At 45.3% G+C, this 22,596-nt stretch overlaps 1 protein-coding gene across 1 annotated transcript in view; it reads left to right on the top strand.

Moving 5' to 3' along the window:
* The window catches only part of LRRK1 (leucine rich repeat kinase 1), a 68,988-nt gene that overhangs the window by 23,629 nt on the left and 22,763 nt on the right, over positions 1–22,596 (top strand). Inside the window, exons 6-19 of the mRNA XM_083870913.1 lie at positions 1,765–1,991; positions 2,496–2,623; positions 2,761–2,924; positions 3,619–3,756; positions 6,494–6,606; positions 7,694–7,770; positions 10,442–10,571; positions 11,106–11,218; positions 12,039–12,253; positions 14,178–14,342; positions 16,295–16,467; positions 18,427–18,547; positions 18,790–18,949; positions 19,580–19,856. Coding sequence (XP_083727039.1) covers positions 1,765–1,991; positions 2,496–2,623; positions 2,761–2,924; positions 3,619–3,756; positions 6,494–6,606; positions 7,694–7,770; positions 10,442–10,571; positions 11,106–11,218; positions 12,039–12,253; positions 14,178–14,342; positions 16,295–16,467; positions 18,427–18,547; positions 18,790–18,949; positions 19,580–19,856 — 2,201 coding nt within the window. The remainder of the gene's footprint in view (positions 1–1,764; positions 1,992–2,495; positions 2,624–2,760; positions 2,925–3,618; positions 3,757–6,493; positions 6,607–7,693; positions 7,771–10,441; positions 10,572–11,105; positions 11,219–12,038; positions 12,254–14,177; positions 14,343–16,294; positions 16,468–18,426; positions 18,548–18,789; positions 18,950–19,579; positions 19,857–22,596) is intronic.

Genomic DNA, 22,596 nt, shown 5'->3' on the forward strand with positions numbered 1-22,596 from the left:
ATGAGTTGGGGAGTAAATCCCCTCTCTTTGTGGCACTGCTGCCAGGATTTCTTTCACTTAAGTAACATTTTCACTGCAGAGTCCTGAGCCAACCAAACTCCTGACCACTGATACCAGGTTACTGGTACCAGCTGCACTTGATCCACTGTCTCCAAGTCAGATAGAGGGATTTGGCAGGTCCTCCAGTTTGCAGAGACACTGTCAGTCCTTGTCTCTGGATAGGAAGGAGGGCACTGATTGCTGGGATTCAAAAAGCTGCCTTGGATACAGGCGGCACTGATAGCAGGTGCTGGATTTCACAATCTTGTCTGTGGCTTGAGAAGTCATTATCTGCATTCTACAGGTATCTCCTTATCACATTAAATACCCTGAGGCCATGCCTCTGCATTTTTGAGGTGAATGATACACAGCAGTCTAAATGCAAAATAAAGATGGGTTATCAGTCTGCAGAGAGGAGCAGCACAGACACAAGGTCCTGCTTGCACCCCCTGAAAGAAGGCTGTAAGGTTGTATTATTACTGCATTGGTTGGTGTCCACAAGGACAAGTACTTTTTTCTTAAGCCAAAGGATTTGTGGTGCATGTTACAGGTGAGAGAAAAGTTCAGAAAACTGCCTACTGAATTTAAAACAAGAGTTCCTAAGCAGGAAGCTATTAAATATGCAGACTTGGGATATCTAGCAGTAAAGCAGGATATATTTGGTGTGAGAGTGAAAGCTTTGCAGTGCAGCTCCCATTGGGTGCTGTCCACTTTGCAGTAGCTGTGGAAAATCAAATCTGCTTAATTTGATTTTTTGTTGCTGCTGGCTTGCTGTGTTTTACAGGGGTGCCTTGTGGCATGGCAGTGGATGTAGCTTTAAACAAACAGCTGGAGCTCTCTGCCTTGGTTTCCCCAGTGGCACAATGGGCATAATATTTCCATTCATATTTGCAGGGCTGTCCTGAGGCATCACGAGTGAAGGTTTGAAAAGCACAGTGTCTACATTTAGCACAACTACTGTCAATATCTAAAAAGTGCATCTGTTTGTGCTTACCCTTTGTTCCATTCTCCTAAATATTTGAACTGTCTAGTCTACATGACCAGTTCTGAGTCTCACATAAGCATTTGAGACAGGCCTTTGTTTCCCTTTTCTTTCTCTCCCTTCTCCAAATACATTCCTTTTAATTCTAAATTTGGGGTTAAAAGTCCAGAGAGCTAAATACTGGGTATTTTTGGAAAGCAAATTAAATTTGCTGTCGGGTTCTTGCTGCCTCCTGGTGGAGAATTAACGATCATTCAGTTGAGGATGGTTTGGGGATGAGTTATGTCAAAAACAATAAGTTTATGAAAACATTTTGGGAATATAATTTTTAAAACGTGCATTTCAGGATAAGGATTGGAATGCAATGAGGTGATCTCGAAGATGAAACCTTGGGTTGTTTCCTTGCATTGATGACCACTATGTGTTCACACTTTCTTCTGTCCAGACTGAACCCTGAATAATTTGGCTGGTGAAGAAGTCCATGTCTCCTGCTTGAGCTTGCTCATGGTCTTTGGAGTGAAATCATGGAGCAGATATGGCAGGGCTGCTGATATCCAGGCATGATTTCATCTCTGAGTCAGTTTAATTCCTAGAAGCAGATTGGAAAGTGAGCAAAATGGGAAAGTGAGCAAAATGTTTATGGACTGTGCTCTGCTCTGCCAGATTCCCAGTGGTGTAGCACAGGCTGAGACCAACTGGGATTTCACTCATGTGGTTTTCTCTTCTCTCTTTGCCACATGCAGGCTTTGTGTGTGAACTGGTCAAACCTCAAGCTGCCCTGGGTGGATCTAGACTGGCTGATCGATATCTCCTGTCAGATAACTGAGCTTGATCTCTCTGCCAACTGCCTGGTGTCCCTCCCATCCGTGATCCCATGGGGGTTGATCAACCTTCGGAAGCTCAGCCTGGCTGACAATCAGCTGACAGAGTTACCCAGTGTGCAGTCCTCTGATGAGATCATTTGTACAAGGTGGGTGCTCCACACAAAGCTGAGCCTGCAGGGAGAGCAGCCTCAGACTGGGCTTGAGGGAGATTCTGTAAGGTGGGGAGCACATTGCAGGAGCTTCTTGGTCTGTTTTCTGTCTGCTGCAAGGTTTAACTTAGGATTTTCCCCTCTGCATTCTCAGTGTTTCCAAGTTTGTTGTCAGGACGGTTGTGGGGACTTTTATTCCTGTGTTGTCTCATGTTGCCTCTGCTTTTCTCCAGCTCTGGTGAGCCCCATTCCTCTAAGGTGGCTCAGATGACATTTACTGTCTGATAGCAATGATTTGATGTATTGTCTATCCAGACCACCTCTCTCTGCTCCCTGGAAGGGTTAATTTTCTAATTAGGGTTTTATGCTTTGTCTTATGAGGCCCATTTCAGCTGCTTTCATTCAGAACTGAAGCTGCCCTGGTAAAACAGATGTCTGGGGCAACAGGAAGCTTTGCTGCTGTTTCACTGAGGCCTGACTGAGATTGTTCTGTACTCACAGGTTACTTGAGGTCGACGTATCCAGCAACAGGCTCTCCAATCTCCCTACTGGATTCCTACATCTTAAAAACCTTAAAAAACTCATCGCTTCCAAAAACTATATGGAGAAGTTATTTGACGAGGAAAACAGTACGTACAGTCCAGTGTTTGGCTTGCATTTCAAGGCTGAGCTGTAGGGAAGAACCCAAAAATGTTAAAATAATGGCTTGAATGGCCTAAAAAGCTCATATGCTTATACCAAGGCCGCAATGTTTCATGTTTTCCAGCAACTAATTGGATTGGTTTAAGGAAGCTGCAGGAGCTTGACATCTCTGACAACAGGTTGGTGGAACTTCCAACGGTTTTTCTATACTGCTTCAAGTCCCTAAACATACTGAATGTTTCCAGAAATCAGCTGAAAGTGTTTCCAGATCCCTGGGCCTGCCCCCTGGTAAGTTGAACTGCTCTGACAAAGTCAGAGGCTGAAAAAGCTGTTGAAACAATGCAAAAAAAAATTGACTGTGATGCTTAAAAAGCTGTTAGATACTTAAAAGGCTGTTCTGTAGGAGTGCCACTGCCAAATTTGGTTTATGGGTTTCAGATCCAGTCTTTCTGGGGTTCCACCCTGTTCTCACCATGTTGACGGCATTGGTGGAAGAGTTTTAGAAATGTGTCTTACATGGATGTATTAATTTTCTCTGTAGTTCCTCTGAGCAGAAGTATTGTTAGGATCATTTTACAAAACACCCAGCTTTCACCAGAGATAACTTTGCCCAAACCCATTGCAAACTAGGACATCTGTATCCACACCCATCACTGTGACTTTATTCCTGGTTTATACAGGGGCAGCAGGGGAACAGTATCCTTTGGGGAAGTTTATGGTTGAAAAACAAATGGGGGTGGGTGATTTTCAAAGTAATTTTTGGAATACTTTTTGCCCACCAAGAAATTTGACCAGCAGTTGAGTGCATCTCCTTAGCAAACCCTATGTGCCTGCATGCCCAATAATTTATCTAGATGAAGATATCTAAAGAGACCACCTAGAATTAATTTATTAATGCTTTTGACTTGTGACAGCTGATCTACCACATTATTTAAAGAGATGATTACTGCTCTGTAAGTGTGAGGCTTTTTATGTTTTCCAGAAATGTTGTAAAGCATCTAGAAATGCACTGGAATTCCTACCTGATGCATTGACTGTGTTCTGGAAAAATCACCTGAGAGAAGTGGATTTTTCTGAGAATTCACTGAAAGAAGTTCCATCAGGACTCTTTCAGCTTGAAGTAAGTGTCATTTTTTCATAGTTGTCACATTATTTTTCCTAATACTGACTCAGACCTCATACTGGCTGCCTGGTTAAGGTAGGAGCCCATGTGCTGGTTTGTACTGGTGCAGTTCACAAAGCCCCTCAGAAGGCTGAATCACCTGAATCACCACATTCAGACCCTCATCCAGTGAGATATATCTAGTTTCTGGCACAGGTCTTCTGAGAGCTCCCTGGATGTCTGTGGTTTGCAGAATTTGGGAGCACAGTTTGGAAGACAAGCCCTGCATTGTAGCTCCAAGCTCCAGCCATTGAAATATTGATGTACTCAAGTACACTCACAAATAGTTGTGATTTTTCTTGAAAAAGTGTTGTGTAATTTGCAGTTAGTCTTTCTGTGCTGAAAATAGTGTGTTTTAGCACTCTAAACAGTGCTGCTTGGGACCTCTGTAATCTTAAAGTTGTAGGTGAAATAATTCTTTCCTGTGAACACCAGAGATCAATGGGTTTATGTCAAAATTCTTCAGAATTTCTGCTTTCACGTGGTATTGATGTGAAACCAAGCAGAACTTGAGGTTTCCTCCAAACTTCCCTGCAAGATTGTGAAAATCAGGGTTGTAGAGAGAGAAGCTGAGGTGCAGAAGCTCCATGCTTTTCCCTGCTGGCCTCTGTGGGAAGGATGCAGAAATGATGGTTCATATCCATGTCTTCAGCTTTCCTGGCTGTTGTCTTCTGAAGGAACCAAGCAAGCCATGTCTTAGTTCTCTAGACTTAGTTTGCTTCTCCCTGGTTTGCTTCTCCTGAAGACACCTGGCCCCCTCTGAGTGGAATAATTCAGATTAGACTCTGGTCAGTTTTTCCACACAATGACCTGACCGAGGCACCTTAATCTGGATGATGCTGTGCCTTCACTCAGGTGTCATTTCACACCTCTTTGGATGCTGTGGCAGCAGCTTTGAAGGAAGTTTGTCTGCCACTGCCATCTCTTCTGGAGGCCCTCATTCTCACACTGAAAGACAATAAAAATGGAAAAATTAGAGAGAAGAGGCAAATTAAAAGGACTAGAGATCTCCAGAGTTTCAGTCATGAAGAACCACAGCCAGCTGACAGTCACTGTTTTTCCCTCCTTGCACAGAACCACTGGAGAGAAGCTCCCCAGGCTCTCAGCTGCCTAGAGAGTGGCCTTGGTCAGTGTTTGGGGGGGACCAAGACACAATCACTGAAAAAGAACCCCCCAGTTAGACCCCAGAGAACACAGTTTGTGCTAATTCTGGGACGTACAGCCTCCCTTTCCTCTCACGCCCTGACCAGCAGTGTTCTGGGGGAGAAGTCTGAGGCAATGTCCTTGCACAGCCCCGTCCTGACACTTGGAGAGAGCTCCACACCAGGAGCCAAAGGCAGGCTGGGCCCTCCTTCCAGGGGAACACGAGTGATGGTAAAAGCATTGGCTGTCAGGATTCAGTTTTCAGTTTTTCAGTTTTCCCTTTCCTTCAGTGGCTCACTCTGTCTGCAGTTTTGTTTTCACCTTCCCCAAATGCCAGCAAAGCCAATTCTACCCCTCTCCATCACTAGAGGGAGCGTTTTGCACGATAATTCCTGTTCCAGCCACTGCTGGTTGTCCATCGCTTATGTCACATGGACACCTCATATTTTTCCAATCTAAAAAAAGGGGAGGAAGGCCAACAAACTGGCTTTGTGAGACACTGTTAATCCTGCTCGATGAAAAGGGGCATAAAACCTTTTATATTAACATGGAGCACATAAAACATTTAACTCACTTCATGCTGAAGTCTCTGCTGGTAAAACATGATTTCCATGGGGTATAATTCATTAATATTGCTGTACTTCTGGCAGGAGATAATTCAGCTGACATTCTGCTTTATCTCAATTTTTTCATGGGGAGAGGGGGGACTTGCTGGATTAACCTGGTTGGAAACTCTACAGACAACACTGTTTTTCAGTGGAAAATTGGATTTTCAGCCAAATGAAAATGATCGTTTGAGCCTCAGCATTATTAAGGGCAGATGGAAGAGCATAAACTTTACAAGTCTGAATGGGAACTGCATTTTCTTTTTTTTTTAGTATTTCAGTTAAATTCAAAGAAGATCTTATGTTTAACTTGGTATTTCCAGCTGAGTCCTGTCTGTGTGGTGTTAACTGTATGGTATCAATCAACTTCTCTTGTTTTTCAAATTCATGTCTCTGCTGAGAGGGGGAAAAAAAAGGAGATGTGTAACTTGTATAAATCTTGGAAAGTGAATATAAACCCTGTCCATTAATACAGATATTATAAAAAAGCAATCAGAACTTTTCCTTGTGTGAAGTGGTTCATGTTTTGCACCTTGATTTTATGCATGGACTGCAGGTGTAAGCCCACTCTGACACCAGCTTGTACAGACACACACATTTATTGCATATATATGTAATCCATACGTGGCATCCTGCGTTGGTAAATCACACTGTTCTTTTCCATTTGGAAAGGTTTCCTCAGTGAAAAGTAAGATGTCTTCTTGCATGGGCTGTTTCCAAGTGCATCTGTCAGCAAGTGGAGCAATAATCTCCCCGGAGTGAGTGGTGCTGCTCCGTGCAGAACTTGCTGGGGACAGGGAGGAAATGTTTGCATGCTGGGCAGCACGGACAGGATGTTCTGATGAATAAGATGTACTTTCTTCGTGTTTCTGTTATTTAACAGCCACGCTTAAAAAGCTCTTTCTGTGTGTTTGGTGCTCCCTAACTCCAGGCTATTCCTCTCCTAGGCTTTGGTGTCCCTGAAGCTGCTGGGAAATCAGTTAGTTACGTTGCCTTCGCAGGATAAGTGGAATTGCAAACAACTTAAGTCGCTGGATCTTTCAAAAAACCAGCTTGGGAAGTAAGTGTTTCAAGTTTTGGCTAAGAAAACAAAAGCTGAAGAAATAACAGCAAACCCAATCCCTCGTGTAACACAAAGGGTGTCAGGAGGGGATTAATCACCTGCATAGAAGGCATTGATACCCACATACCATGTCCCCAAGCATATTGTGTGTCTGTGACAGTGATGAATTATCCTTTGCTGATTCTTTGGGCATTTAGCACACTGTATCATTTATTAAGTGGATAGATTATTGATAATGGCAGCCTAATTTCTGAGCACGTAGGAATTTCTTCAGCCCAGTGTGTGGTTCATCACTACAAATACAACTTTGTGGGGAGTATATCAACCATAAACCATCTGGCTGGACTGCAGTTATTAGTTAGTGTGGGAGTATTGTTTTGGAAAAAATGAAAAGTCTTTGTTTTTTAAATGGAAGTATAACCAGCTGCAACTTCATAGAGAAGATTTCCAACCTAAGGGATTCTGTGATTCTAAGACTGATGTTAATAAGATCGTCCAATAAAAGAGTGACGTTCTTCTGTTTAGAAATTCCAATAGGGATGTTTAACATAGGGAGTTAAAACTCCTTTATCATCTCCAAAATTGCAGTGAATTGTGTCATGCTGATATCTTGTCATTTGGGTGCCTGTCCAGCACAGTTTTTGGAGCCCTTAGGAGTTTCTGTGTCAGTTGCAAAAGACAAACTACGACTTTTTGAATGTCCCAGTGCATTTCCAGAGTCATGCTGGTGGGTCATCTCATCCCAGACTCCCTGGGGAGGGTGGGCAGTGGCAGCAGGTCGGTTCTCCAGCACTTCTGGTGAAACTCCTTCAATTTGCTGTTTGACAACCACTTAACCCTGACACCCATAAAGCCGAGGGTCAAGTGCTCCCGCCCTGGGAGCTGGGAGCGCTGCCTTGAGGAGCTCTGTTGATTTTCTTCACTGGGCTGGACAAATGTTGGAGTCTGATTGCACAGAGGGTTTCAATCCCATCTCTCCATAGCAGGTGGGATCCTGTGAGAGCTGTGATCAGGGTCAGGCTCTTCCCCTCAGCACCTTTCCAAGATCTTTTCCCCATGAGTCCCTGTTTTGTTTGGTCCACAGGAGCGATGAGGGATTTAAAACAAAGAAGATCCCCTTTTTCACCATGAAGAACAGGGTGCGTGGTGGCCCCGAGGCAGGTAAGGCACACAGCAGGTCCTGGTAATACCAGGCGAGCTGGGAAGCAGCAGGAATCTGCAGTTTGACTGGAGGGATAGCAGAGTAAATTCCTCTGCAATTTAAAGTGCAAATACATTTCATTAAGAGGAAATGTGTTCAGATAAAATGTTTCTAAAGAAATGATGCAGCTAGTTGGTGCCACCAATATAGAAAGATGGTGTGAAACATTTTCTTTTGCTCCTTCATGAAGGTTATGCCTTTAAGCCAAAGTACTAAGTGCTATGTTGAAGGGAAATTAACCCATAATTATCCCTGTGGCTCTTAGGATTGTTTCCCCTGCTGACTTTGTAAATGATACATTTTTCCCTGCCTGTGATTTGCACCCTCAGTTTGGGGCAGAGCGCGTGAAATCCCAGAGAGAACAAAGAGATATCAGAAGATATTGCTCTACTTCCTGCTCTCTGTAGGCTTCATCTGCATTTCTTTTGTTTGTTGTTTTATTTTAAAGCACTTGGGGAGTTTTCTCATTCTGGCTGCCTGCAGAATGCCTGGCTCAAAACATTCCCTGCCAGTCACAGAGTGGGATAAGAGCCGGCGTCGTCCTGACGCACATCCGAGCAGCCCTCGACTGCTCGTGGGAGGAAGAGGCCCTCCTGCAGCAAATCCTTCCCTCAGTTCCCCTGAAAACCGTGCCTGAGGTGGAATTGGTAAATGTACAGCCATAGATGTAGGTTAGGGCTCGAGATCCTCACCTCCAATTGGCTCCTCTGAGAGGCAGAGGCTCTACCTGGACCTCCAGGCAAGGCTGATCCTGCCTTGTTTCCCTCTCCATGGACGTGGGGGCTGCTGTGCTGAGTAAGGTGTGTGTGCCCCCCGCAAGGGGGAGAAGAGGTTGGTCTGTGTTGCTTCACAAGCAGGAAATGGAAATAGAAATGCTGTGATGCTGTTGGAATACAGAACAACTGAACAAGGAGTCTGAACCTTGTGAATCTGTGGAGTCTCACATATCCTCAGAGCTTTGCTGTGAAGTGCCACAGCAGCATTTCCCAAAGGGGAGAGAAGGGCAGGAGCAGCAGGCAAAGGCAGCTAAAACCAGCTCTAAAAGGGAATTGCTGTCGTAATGGAAATCTCTACATGCTGCAAACCCAGCATAACCCCCTGCAGAAGGCAGGAGAGGATGGGCTCTGCATCAATAACATTTAAACAGCCATGGCACCTTGCACCCTGGAGCAACCTGGAGCTGTCCCAGGTGGCCTTAGGTGGCAGAGGGGCACAGAGCCCACCTGGCTGGTGCCACGAGTGAGCAGGCACAGAGACAGAGCAAAGCCAGCTCATCCTTTTCTCTCTGTTCCTCTGCCAAGTATAGCTTGGTGAGATGAGAGAATGTAGCCAAGAATTTAAACATCAAGAGAAAACAGAAGCTGGAGTACATCAGCTGCTCACAGAAGTCTCCTGGTGAGGTGGGGGTGGACAGGTTTTCATGTGATTTACCAACAAAGCTGTTTACTTAAGTCTAGATTATTTAAAGAGAATAATTCATGGATGCTGGCTATACTTGATTGATAAGTCTCAGAATAACTTCTTGCACAGGCATATGTGGTGTTGGTAGCGTGTATTCATCCAAAAATACATTTTCAAGATGGGATTTGTTTTAATTTTTCTACAGTTCTTTAAAAGAAAATTTGAGCTGAAGCCAGGGAAATCATAAATAACTCATGAATAAATAATTACAATTCATAAACACCTCGAGCTTGCTTCCAATATAGTACACTCCTTTCCACCTGGGACTCTTTGGTGAATTCAGAGTGTTGCTGCTATTTTAGGAGTTTGCTCCTACGTGTCCAGGAGGGGCTAAATCTGTCTGTGCCTGGGTACCTACTGAGGAGCAACAATGCAAAGTTTAAGTCCAGCGATGAGCCAGAAAGGAAGTGAATTGCATCCATGAATAAGCCTGCTGTTCTCCTAAAATAATCCCAAAGATGATTTTTTAGTTGGAAAACTCAAAGGCAGACTGTGACACTGCCCACACCAGACAGTCCTGTCATGTATATGAAACACCCCTGCAGACAGTGGGGCTCTATCTTGCTCCTTTTCTGATCACAGCTCAGGCTGGAGGTGCCGTTAATATTAGAACTGGGGAGTTTTCTCCTGAGAAAACCTCTTCCATTTTTTTTTGTTTCTCCCCTCTTTTTGGCTGAGTCTAATTACAGTTCCTCATGTCTTCTCTGTAAAGGAAGAAGATCTTGGTGGAAGTGGGACTGTCCCATCCCTCAGGAAGGGAGAGTCTTGCATCTTAGGGAGTTGCTTTGATTGATCATAGAGGCAGCAGATGGTGCTGGTTGTACTTTCCTAATCAGACTCCAAACCTGCCTGGTTTTCCTTCATTTCAGGATGCTCTTTGGTAGATAAATATGACACCCTCAATACAGTTCCTCCCTCAGCACCCCATAAGTCCTGGACAGTGTCACCTTTCAGCACTGTGACTTTAGGACATTGAGATGTGCACATTGATGTTTGATTGTCACTGAAGGCCATTTGCTTTTCTGCTCTTGCTTGGTGGTGGCCCCTGCCAATGGACATGACCTCATGTCCTGCCCGCAAAGTTCAGGTGAAGCTCTTGGTTCAGAGCCTTGATGCCTGTTTTGTTGTTTCTTTTTTTAAAGGTGCAATTTGTTTCCTGTCTCGTTCCAGGTCCTTTTTTGGAGTTTCCAGCATTTCTGAGCGATTCTCTGGAGGTTCTTTATCTCAACGACAATCAGCTGGACTCTGTCCCACAGTCCGTTTGCCTCCTGAAAGGTTTAACAGAGCTTTATTTAGGAAAGTAAGTGCATGTCCTGGAAAAGCTTTGCAGTGTTATTTCCATGTTGTTTTAGTGACCAGTCTTCTGTGGAGCCCCACCCCAGATGTCCAGTGCTTCTGAAGTCAGAAAGCTGGAAATAGTCAGCCCCTTGTTAGAGCTGTGCCCATGGTTTGCTTTAGATAAGAAGGAGGCTGGTCTTTTGAGTTAGGGAAGATGATCTAATGCTTTGAACACAGGCCTGGGAATCTAATGTGCCTCTAGTTCATTCTGGCTTTTTGCTGTCAGTTTCTGTAGTGTTACATTCAATAACTCATCATTTTTGCCTTTATTTCCTCAACTATCCAGTGAGGATGATTACATTTGTCTGCCTCAGAGGATAAATTGAGGTTATACATCACTTTTAGGATGGAAATTGCTATTAAAGTGCTGAGTAGTCTTATTAAAATGTTAATGGAAGATTTCTGCAAGGATAGAATAGTGTAATCTGAGAGTCCGTGAGAGCAGCTACTTACACACAAAGCCTGGTTGTTGGTAGATTTATTTGTTTTTGTACAGTAACCCTGGTATCCGAGAGCTTCCTCCAGAACTTGGACAGCTGGCTAATCTCTGGCAGCTGGATATCGAGGAACTAAATATCAGTAACGTTCCTGCAGAGATCAGAAAAGAGGGTAAGGCTGATGCTGTGTATTCTTTATTAAATTGACTGAACGTGCAATAAAATCTCTTCATTTTAATGGTCAAGAGCAGGAACAGACAGTGAATGCCTGAGCCCTCGTTGGGGTTAACTGGAATTGCACAGGGAAACCTCCTACTCATATTTACAAATTTGATAGTCAGTGCTAAGCTCTGTGCTGTAATGATCATTTTAAGACAGATGACAATCTAAAATGATGGCTTATAAATGCAGTATTTCATCTGCAGTATGCATAAATTCTGTGGCTTGCTTCCTGAATGTGGATATTTTAGGATATTTAGATGGTCTCTCTAAAGACTGAAGTGTTTAGGATCAGCAGTCACAGTCCCATTGAAGTGACTTTATTGTGAGCTGCTACGTTTTTGGATCTATTACAATGCTGTCTTCTTTTTTTATTTTTTTTTCTGCATTTTAATCAGAAAATCCTGTGAGAACAAAGTTATTAGGAATTATTCCTGCTCCAGCAGTATGCTGTTGAAGCCTCAATCTGGAAACACAAAAGCAGAGGGAAAAACTGAGTATTTTCCAACACTAAATTAGTGTTTTACATTTCCTTTCAGCTTCTGAAGCATAGGAAGCCCCAGCATTTGTTTCTCCTTACAGCGCTCCGTTGCGGAGCCCCCTGAGCAGTGACCTTTCCCTGGGGTCTCTGTCTCAGGTTTGTCCTCTGGAGGTTTCTTTGTTTGTTCTTAGCCCAGGGTGAGCCTGTAGGGGCAGCAGGAGCTGAGGGGACATGTGTGCTGTCCCTGGCAGTGTCGGTGCCTGCAGTCCCCAGCCCCTTCTCTCCCGCGCAGGCCCCAAGACGGTGCTGGCGTATTTACGAGCGCAGCTGCGGCGGGCAGAGAAGTGCAAGCTGATGAAGATGATCGTGGTTGGCCCTCCCCGGCAGGGCAAGTCCACTCTGGTGGAGATCCTGCAGACAGGGAAGGTGCCCCAGATGATGCACAGCGATGCCACCATCCGCACCACAAAGTGGGAGCTCCCCAAGCCCGTGGGGCACAAGGCGAAGGTGAAAAACGGTCAGAGATCTGCAGGGTCCATTTGGGCTGAAATTGTCCTTTTGTAAAGAGCAGTTCCCATTACCTCACAAAGTGATGTGGTTTTAGACCCGTTGCAATTCTGTTTCATTTCCAGTTGGTACCTCGAGGGCAGTTCTGTTTTCCTGACTAACTAAAGAGAGTTGGCTAGGCTGAGGTTCTGGCTTTCCCACCTCGAGTGGACACTGATTTTGAGAGAGTGCTTTAAATCAGCTTCTCTGCAGCAGATTGTCCTTTCATTTGGGACCATCAGTACCTAAAGCTGGACTTCCTTGATATCAGAACTGTCCTAGGTGGGGAATGTGGGTGGAAAGTGTGGTCCAGGGATGTCTAAGGCATATCTTAAACACCCAAATCTCAGATGGCTCATTCATGGAGTGTGTCATACTGAGAGTGTGTGTGTGTGTCATACTCATTTGGAGAGCACTGATTTAATACATTTAAGCATTTGTAGGTGGTCCTGTCCATTGCCTGCAGAGTAGCCCAGGGATTAGAGGATGCAGAGTTGGTCCTGAGGTCTTGTCAGAGCTGAGGGGGTGCAAACACATCATCCCACCTTCACAGATGTGAGCCATGACCACCAGACTGTTTTGGAAAGGGGGAAGGAGCCTGCTGAGTTCAGCTGTTGCACAGCAAAGAGTGCCAGGCCAGAGACAGAAAGAAAAGATCAACACAAGCTAACTCCTTGAAGGGTAGACTTCGGTGGGAGAAGGGATTTGTGCATTTTGTTTTGAAGAGCAATTGAATAAAAGTGCAGACAGCACCAGAGACCTGGAGTGAGATCAAGACACTGAACGGGCTTTTGTCGCTATCTCTGAGTCTGTCTGTCCACACACACCCTCACAGCTGAAGGTCTTTTGGATGAACAAAGCAGTCCTTGTGCTGGTTAGGGCTTGGTTTCAACAATATGGAAGCTCTTCCAGCTGTTTTTGGGACACTTCACACAGATTGCACAGAATCGGAGCCCTGCTGAGCTCCTGGCTGAACTCTCATAGAGTAACTTCCACATGGGATCAGTCCCCTAAACAGATCCCACTGGGGGTTATGTGATGCTCTGAGGATGGTGGCTGGAGGAAGGTTTGCTTTTGTGTTCAGTCTCAGTTTTTGGCTTTCCAGGGCCAAGTGATTTAGGGACAGAGCCTCCCAGGTTTGCAGGTACTCCCTGCTGCAACTGGGAGCCTGAATGCCATTGAAGCAGAGAGCCAGGTTCCCTCTTAGTGCTGTCATGGGGCTGCACAGAGGAATGGATGCAGGGACACTGGGAAGAGAGCCAGAGCTGGAGAGGCCTCCATTTAAGCATTCCCCCAGAAATCAGTGAGTCTTGCTCACAATAACTGTGATTCTGGCCCATCTCTGGCGTGGCACAGACGTCAGAAGCCTGGGAGCAATGCGTAGGTGTTTATGGAAGGCCTGAGAAGTTTCCCATCTCCTGAGCATCTCCATTCTGCTTGGCTGGGCTCAGTCTGAGCTCAGTGGAAGTGATTTCAGCAGGGGTTTCCTGTTCCCCAGAGCAGTGGCAGATAAGCAGCTTCAGTGGTCTTGAAGAGTGTGGCACAGGCAAGGATGAAACAGTTTCTATTACAGAGGCAGTGAAATGCAGGGCTCAGAATGAGACCCTTGTTTGTACTGGAGAATCCACAGCACTAACTGGAGTTTTACCAGCATCAAGGGCACCTCTATAGTTTTAGCAGCAAGTAATTAGTCTTGATTTCCTGTGGGGAAGTGGTAGCCATGCTTAACAATTGCTTGTTGATTTATCTTTCCTGGAGGCACAATTAGGACATTGAACCCCTTCTTGTGTCATACATTATGCAGGCGTAGGTTTATACTTCAGCTATTATCTCCCAGTGATTTACTGCCACGGTTTGATTTGAACACTTCTCTTTGTCTAAGTAGGTTGATTCAGTGGAGTTCAATGTCTGGGATATCGGAGGCCCAGCGAGCATGTCTACAGTCAATCAGTGTTTCTTCACAGACAAAGCATTGTACATAGTGGTCTGGAACTTGGCACTGGGGGAAGAAGCCGTGGCAAACTTACAGTTCTGGTTGCTGAACATTGAGGTAAGAAGTCACTGGTGGGCTCTGGGATATCTATTTATCAAGTAGCAGCTCAGCATGCAGATATGTGATATTGCAGAGTCTTTTTTGCTCTGCTTTTAAAAGCTCCCCAAGCTATGAATTTTGCACAGCATTTGGAATTCATTTTCCATTACGCTGTAGGCGTATCACTATATTTAATGGTTTAAATTTATCATTTGCTTTGTTCTCCCTCACACACAGCAGAGGACGAAACAAAAGCTGATTTATAAACCCTTGCTAAGTAAGGCTGAACATACTTATTTTGGAATTAGTGTTTGACCACACTGTGCTCCAAGGGGGGTTTGAAGCATTTTCTTTCTTGTGTGGGTTAGACACACATTAGTCTTGAGGTTATATTTTTAACACTTTAGATTCAGGTAAGCTAGGGTGTATTTCCAAAACAGCTCTCATTTAGACTCAGAGCTGCAGTGAATTCATTGCTCTGGATTGATTTTTGTAACACCATGTTCAAAATTGTTTGTAACTCTTTAGTATCTGATAATTGTTTTGACATTAAATGCACAAAAATGAGTGCCTTTTGAAAAACAAACATTTTGTAATTATCGAAATATTAATGGTCAGCAGCAGTCAAAAACCCAAACTAGGTAACAAAGCTGACAGGAAAACTAATATATTTCAAAAATATATGATGTGTCCTTAGTACATCCTATCAAGCACATAGTAACATCAGGAAAAAATGCAGAGAAATATGATCATGGTGGTTAAAAGAAAGGAAAAATGACGAGGGCTGTATGTAGAGATTATGGGGAAAGAAAAAAAGCACAAGAGAGTCTTTGTTCGTGATCCTTTATAATAGAATTGGGAGAGAACAAGTGAAATTATAACTTTGAAGCAAACAGTGGGAAGTATCTTAAACACATTGGATGGCTAACCTGCGGAATTCACTGGAAATACAGTGGGCTGGGGGTACCAGAAATTGGAAGGACATACTGGTGATTAAAAACTCCATCAAGTGCTGTTAATTCCGAGATCCTCCCTCATGCTGAGGATGTCAGTGAGCTGCAGGCTGCTGAGTACTGGGAGAACACACTGGGGAACATCTCTCCATCCTACCCTGTGCTCTCCATGAGCCTCCAGGCAGCAGCAGACTGAGCCATGGGGTCCTTTGGTGTGGCTTGGTGCAGCCACCACTCCTGGCCTTGTTTGGTGTCACTCAGGTCAGGAGGTTTCATCAAAGGAGGGAAATGGATTGCCTGCAAACAAGGAAGTCTTTCTGCCTCTGAATATTCTTCCAAGGTCAAAGTCACTTGGATGGGCAACGGATCCCTCCTTAAGCCTGTGCAATCCCATTGTATTTGGCAGCATTTTCCCTGAGATCTGGATACATTCCAGGCTCGTAATACAGTCATGGAAAGGTTGGAAGAAATCACGAGGTTTCACCTAATCCGTGCCTTTGCTCTGATTCAGGATTAAGTAGAATGAGACTTCTAGAAGTTTATCTCATCTCTCCGTGAAATTACTGGTCTGGTCCTATGAAAATTACTAGTCCTATGAAAATGTTTGTGTGACTTCTCCAGGCATCCATTCCAGACTGTGACTAGCCTTTTTCAGGATGTCAGATATTCTGGCTGCAGGTTAAGTTAACTTTGTCTGGACAGACATGCTTCCCTTCATTTCACTAGCTCACATAAACTTTATGTTAAACCCTGATGTAGAAACCCAAAGTGGCAGTGTCCTGCTCTGCAGTAGCAGCAGATGATTAAGCCATGCTCTGCAGAACTTCTGTAATACCCAGATCACTTGTAGCTGTTGTCAAGCTGCCACGACAGGTTGCCTTTATTTTATAAATATATATATATATATATATTCCATTTTATTAATACGTGTGACTCCCTCCTCTTAAATATTCCACTTTTCACCTGTCCTCACTGATGTGATCTGAATGAGGTGACTGTCAGTGTTTCCTCTTGCAGGCCAAGGCTCCAAACTCAGTGGTGTTGGTGGTGGGAACACACCTTGATCTGATTGAAACGAAATTCCGTGTGGAGAGGATAGCAACCCTGAGGGCATATGTCCTGGCTCTGTGTCGGTCTCCCTCTGGATCCAGAGCAACTGGCTTCCCAGATATCACCTTCAAGCACCTGCAGTAAGTACTTGTGCCTTTGTGAAGTTCAGTCACTCACTCTTTTATTTTATGACACTTTTAACAATTTTGAGATACTTGATCTCCTTGGCAACGGAACCAATTTAGAGACTCGTCAGCATTGCATTTCATCTATTTTTGACTGAGATAATGTATTATAATGAGAGAGAAGGTCAGTGTTGCTCAGGGGGCTGATGATGAGTCTGAGAGCTGGAAGCTCCAAAGTCATGACCTTGACCAGCCTGTTTACTGCTCCCCCTTCACTCAGGTTTCTCACTGTTTAATGGTGACACATTAGTCACAAGGGGAGAAGGTGCAGATTGACTAATTAATGCTGTGAGAGCGTGACTGTCACAGGGTGGGTGCCAGGGGCTTTGCTCAGGGGAGGCTGTGGGTGGTACCTGACGTGGGAACACAGCTCACGTGGCACCATTGGCTGGGCAAGGAGGGGTCAGTCCCCTGAGCCCCTGGCAGTCCAAACCATCTCCAGGTGTCACAACATAGGGTTGGGGCTGCCTGGGACATGGGTGTCACTCAGGCCACCCAGTCTGACACTGCTCCAAGAGAATGCCCTTGGGAAGAGAAGAATCAGGCTGGGAATGAAGCGTGTCTGTGAGCCAGGAGCTGAGCATGGATGCAGCAGGCTGGCACCAAACAATGTGAAAATGCCTCTGCCCTGGGGCAAGAGCAGGTGGCAGCTGGCAAGTGAGGAAGGGCCCTGTGATGTCCCCAGCACTTCCCATCTGCTGCCTGGCAAAGGCATCAGCCGACCTCCCACACACTGCTCTGCAGGCACTGTCAGGCATCCCAGGCACTGTCAGGCATGCCAGCCAGCTCATCCCCATTAGAAGGAGCACCAGGGACCCACTGTGAGGCTCAAAAGACTCACCAAGGGAAGGAGAAAACTTCTGTGATTGTGTCACCTCAAGCCTCTTTTCCCATCACCTCAGAGCATCACAACACAGTCTCGATCATTCTTTCTCCAGGGGACTTTCTTTCACCCTGACAGGCATCCTGAGCCTTTCTCTTCAGCTTCCTTTCCCCTTGCATTTCCTCCCAGCCTGATTTCATGCCTCCTTCCTCCTGTGCTTCTCCACACCCCATCATCCACCTGGAATATGCATAGTATTAAGCTCTGAAGCTGGAGGAGTGTGAGGAGAATGAAATCCTTGTGTGGGTGACCCTGGGTGCTTCCATCAGTGGTCAGGGTCATCCAACATCCCAGTGAGTTGCACATTTCCCAGTGCCACAGAGGGCTGAGGTTTAAGATAAATCACATTTCATTAGAGAAGGATTTTCTGTCTGCCATGGGAACATGTGTAGGATCACTTAGAAAGACCCTTTGTTGGGGAAAGTGGAATAGAACTATTCTTATCCAGCCCACAAAAAGATAACTAGTAAGAGTTGAAGAGAGCAGGTATTTAGCTGTTAAAGAGATAATGAAGGCCAGCTTTTAGGATCTAAGCATCAATTCCCAGATTGCAGGATCCAGCTGATCAAGGACCGGAATGAGGGTGGGAAAAGGTGTCTGGTAGTCATCATCCTGCCTCTTTGATCTGAGGCAGGGAGGACTGGACTTGTCTCCAGAGGCTGCTGGGGCACAGAGTTTTCCTCCTCCCTGCAGCCCCTTCCAGGATGTGTGTGGCTCTGCAGGGACAGAGGGGGATGACTTTGGTCAGGCTGCCAGAGATGTCCCCAGACATGACAGTGCACAGGGGGATAGCAGTGCAGTGAGTGAAGCAGGCAGAGCAGAGGTTGGACTAACACAGATGTGGACTAATACATCTTTTCCAGACGAGTCCGTGTTCTCTCCAAAGTATTCTAAAAATACTCACTGACAGCCTTCCTCCCATTCAGCTGACACAGGAAATTTAAAGTCAGTGATAAGGGAAAGTGAGCCTGGAAAGGAAGCCAGTGTGCCGATAAGGTTTGATAATCTTCTCCCTTGCTGAACTTTTGCAGTGAGCTCTCGTGTAAAACTCTGGAAGGCCTTGAGGGACTGCGGCAGCTGATTTTTCATGTCACTTGCAACATGAAGGATGTTGGAAGCTCCATTTGCTCCCAGAAACTTGCAGGGAGATTGGTGAGAACTGGGCTGTCTTGGTGACCCTTAACCAACGCAGGGCTTCTGGGGGGCTTGGGAGGTGAACTTCAGGAGTTATTGATGGAGTAAGAAGTTGGTGCAGTAGCCATGTGAATATTTAAGTTGGCAATCTGGCTTTGGGAAAAGACAGCACTAAAAGATCCCTGTGAAAGGAAGATGGCAGCCAGTTCATCCCTTGCTGGCTGATACTGATTCTCCTGGTTTTCTCATGTGGCTTGCAGATACCAAGGAGTTACCTCAGCCTTCAGGAAGCTGTCCTTGCAGAACAGCATAGAAGAAGTCAAAATGATGATGTGCAGTATTTAACAGACAGACAAATAGAGCTGATGATCGAGCAGACACCTGGAAATGATATCAAAGACTATGAAGACTTGCAAACTGGTAGGTCAGAGCAGACTAGTAATTTCTTGGAAATTAATATGTATGTCCAATTGAAATATTCCACAAACAGTAAATACAAATTACACCAGTGTAGAGGTCACTTTGGAAATTGGTAAGGTATAAAATTAGTAGTGAGACTTTGGGGACAGGACTTGGGAGTTTCTGAGGTGGTCTGAGGTTACTGATTTCATTCTATTTTTTCTTCTTTTTTTTTTTTTCTTACAAGCTGTGTCTCATTTCTAGTCTGCAGAGAACTGCATTTTTAGTCTGTGTAAAGTCAGGGTTGCCATAGTTTCAAGTCTGGCTTCTCTGTAGGGCCTCAATCTTGTGATCTTTACGGAGGCCTTGCTCTGCAGGAGGCAGGGAGAGCCCTTCCCTGTGAGGATGGCAGGAGGAGGGTGAAGGGGAGGTGTCATGGGGACAGAAATACTGGCTGTGAAGAAGTGAGATGTGGGTTTTACAAGTGGAGTGTCAGATAGCAGCACTCCTCAGATAGATGTTACTCTCTTGGCTTGGCTGCGTGCTGACTGTATCTGGAATGCATAAAACTGCCTCATAGTCTTACTCTTCTGCACTCTGGTCTCCTAATACTGGTCTGTTGCTAACCCCCAATTCTTTACTTTTTTGCAGCCATTAATTTTCTCATAGAAACAGGGACACTACTGCACTTCCCAGACACGAGCCACGGCCTGAGGAACCTCTACTTCCTTGACCCCGTCTGGCTCTCGGAGTGTCTACAGAGGATTTTCAATATCAAGAGCTCCAAGTCTGTAGCTAAGAATGGAGTCATCAGAGCAGAGGACCTCAGGATGCTGCTGGTTGGGACAGGTTTCACCGAGCAGACTGAAGAACAGTACTTCCAGTTCTTGGCCAAGTTTGAGATCGCCCTGCCTGTGGCCAATAACAGGTATGTTGATAATTAGAGAGGTTTAGTCAGGCTGGAGAAAAATGGCCATTTAGTCAGTGGCTATTAGCAGGCTTTGCCACTCTAAGTGGTTGTCTTGACAGGGTTCTTGTGGTGAGAAAATATCTGAGAGCATTCAGCAGTGTCATGGAAGGCACCCATCCATTTGGGCTGTATTTCCTGAACTGAGCATCCTCTGGGCCAAACCAGTCTGTGTGAAAGCTTTTCCAGAGCAGTCTTTGTCCACTGGGTGCATTGAGGCTGGTGACAGGCTCAGCCACCAGCCCAGAGGGGCAGGGACACCGCCGGAGATGTGGCCACGAGCAGGTGGAAGCTGTAAGGGCTCAGCCGGCGCAGCTGCAGCCCAGAGAGGATGTGAGGCCACTGCTGCCAGGCCTGAAATATAGATGGGCTGGAGTCATCTGTTTCCAGTGAAAGATCCTCACTTCAGTGTGGCAGAAAACTTGGGGTCATCAATAACTGTGTCAGCCCTGAAAGCAGTGGCATTTTATTCCTGGTGAAATCAGGAAAGTGGAGCTGCAGCAGCAGCGTGATTTACTTGGATTTTAACCTCAATAGGTGTTGATCAATAGTTTTCCTAGAAATGGTCTAAGAAACCTCATTCTCTTTAAATGTTAATGAGTCCTCCTCCCCTCTGCCCCCCAGTCCCTTTTCCTCTGGGCAGAGTTCCCTGCGATTTTTCTCTCTCCCATCTGCTTGGCGACAGCCTGTTGTTGGGCTAGCGGTGAGACCAGAGCTGTGTTGCACTTTTGATGTGGCATTTGCATTTCACTTCCTTGCCCTTGCAGGACAGCGCGGCTGCATCGCCCTGAGCCTCGAGGGAGCTCTGAATGCCAGCACAAGTGCAGCATTCTCTGTGCTGTCATTATGCCTGTCACTTATCCAGTCCCGGATGCCAACAAATTTTCTCAGGCTTAACACAGATAAAGCAGCAATGTTTCTGCTCAGTCCAAAATGCCTTTTGGACTCCTTGTCACTATCTGCCATTTTTCACCAAGGCAATTACATTGTCTGTGCCTGGGGAACAAGGAAGCTGCTTTTTCGTGGCCTGCCCAATGTTTTTCTGAGCAATCCAAGCCACATTAGCAGAATTTTCTTCCCACTGACGGGCTGTAGCTATAGCAGGTTGGATTAATTTAATGTACTAGCCAGACACAGAGCAGTTATTTGTTACTGTGCTGCTGCAATTATTGTCTAGATTGCCAGATAGGGTTTCTGTGCAGTCAGTAAAGAAAGCAGCTGCCAGTTTCTGTTCTGAAAGGGTGGATGGGGGCATGTTTCACATATTTTCAAAATTTGCATTGGCTGTTGTTCAAGAGCGTCGAATCACCATCTGTGTTATAATCCACTAGATAGTGTGGCCCAGAAGGGCCTCACTGGCCCTTCTTACACTCCTAGACCTTTTCTTGGATGTACTGGGGGAAATTTATTGGCTGTCTGATGATGCATCCACTACTTTTATAGAGCGAAAAGTTCGTTTAGTTTGTTGCACTCCACTTTCCTGCCTAAGGTGCATGTAACTTAGCTGTGTCCTGCTTCTTTTAATAAAGTTAAAAGCGTGACCATTCTTATTGCAATTTATAATTGAAACTTTTGCCAGTTTTACATTCCAAAAGCATTTCATGGAACAGATAATTTGATCATGTAATATGTCATCACGTATGACATATGGAGAGAGCTTTTGTCTAATGATGGCTGTGTTTTCTGAGCTGATATTTCAGATTTTACAGAATTCTGCAGCTGCTAGAGAGAAAACGTGAGAAGCTTTAAAGCAGTGGATTCTGACCCAGCATTAGTTCTGGTTGTGCCTAGTCCCTGCCAGTGTTATTTTGGTCAGGTCTCTTGGCCACATGCCTTGTTGCTGTCATTGTGCCCGTCAACGATGAGCCCCAGATGCCAACACATTTTCTCAGGCTCAACACTGATAAAACAGCAGTGTGTCTGCTTATAAGCAAATAACATTTTAGATTGTACAGGCGTCCTGGGATGTGTTTGGGACAGAAGAGTATCACTGACAAGAGATTTACTAGCAAGTATTGAAAGCAATAAGCTCATGGTTTTCAAAACAGTTGCTGTGTTCCAGGACGTTTAACTTCCCAAATACAAAATACAAAATGAATATTCTGGGCTTACTGGGAGATCTGCAAATAATTTGAAAACGTTGTGGTCCCCTACGGCAGCATAACTCAGTTACTGCTGACTGGTCAGGCACAGATAGCATCAAGTCTCCTTCACACTTGGGCAGAGTACTTAATAATCTGATTGCAGAGGAATCTGAGCTAGACAAGTGATTTCTCTGCTGGCAACAGCCTGGCAAAGTGAGCTCTTGCTTTAAGGGTTTGTCAGGGATGTGGCAGGGATCCACCAGCTGCAGGATGGAGCAGCAGAAATCCCTGTCATGCTGACCCATGAGGTGCTGGGTTGAGGCAGAGCAGCCCAGTCCCTGCAGCCTGGAACTCCTTTCCTCCCCTTCTGAGCTTACAGAACCTGAGCTGCTGGAGGTTGTTTTTGCATTGATCTCCTGTTCCACAGCTCTAATTCCCTGCTTACTACCAGGGCAGAGTACTACCAAAAAAAATGAGTCCAGACATCACAGCTGTTCTAATGACTCTCAATATTTTAATGCATTTAATTTGTGAGTACACAAATGCTCATTACATCAATTTTAGCCCTTTCCAATAGCCCTGGCTGAATTATGTAATGTCTGTTTTGCCTCTGCTTG

Source organism: Zosterops lateralis (genome assembly GCF_965231275.1).
Source record: "Zosterops lateralis genome assembly, chromosome: 13".
NCBI lineage: Eukaryota > Metazoa > Chordata > Aves > Passeriformes > Zosteropidae > Zosterops > Zosterops lateralis.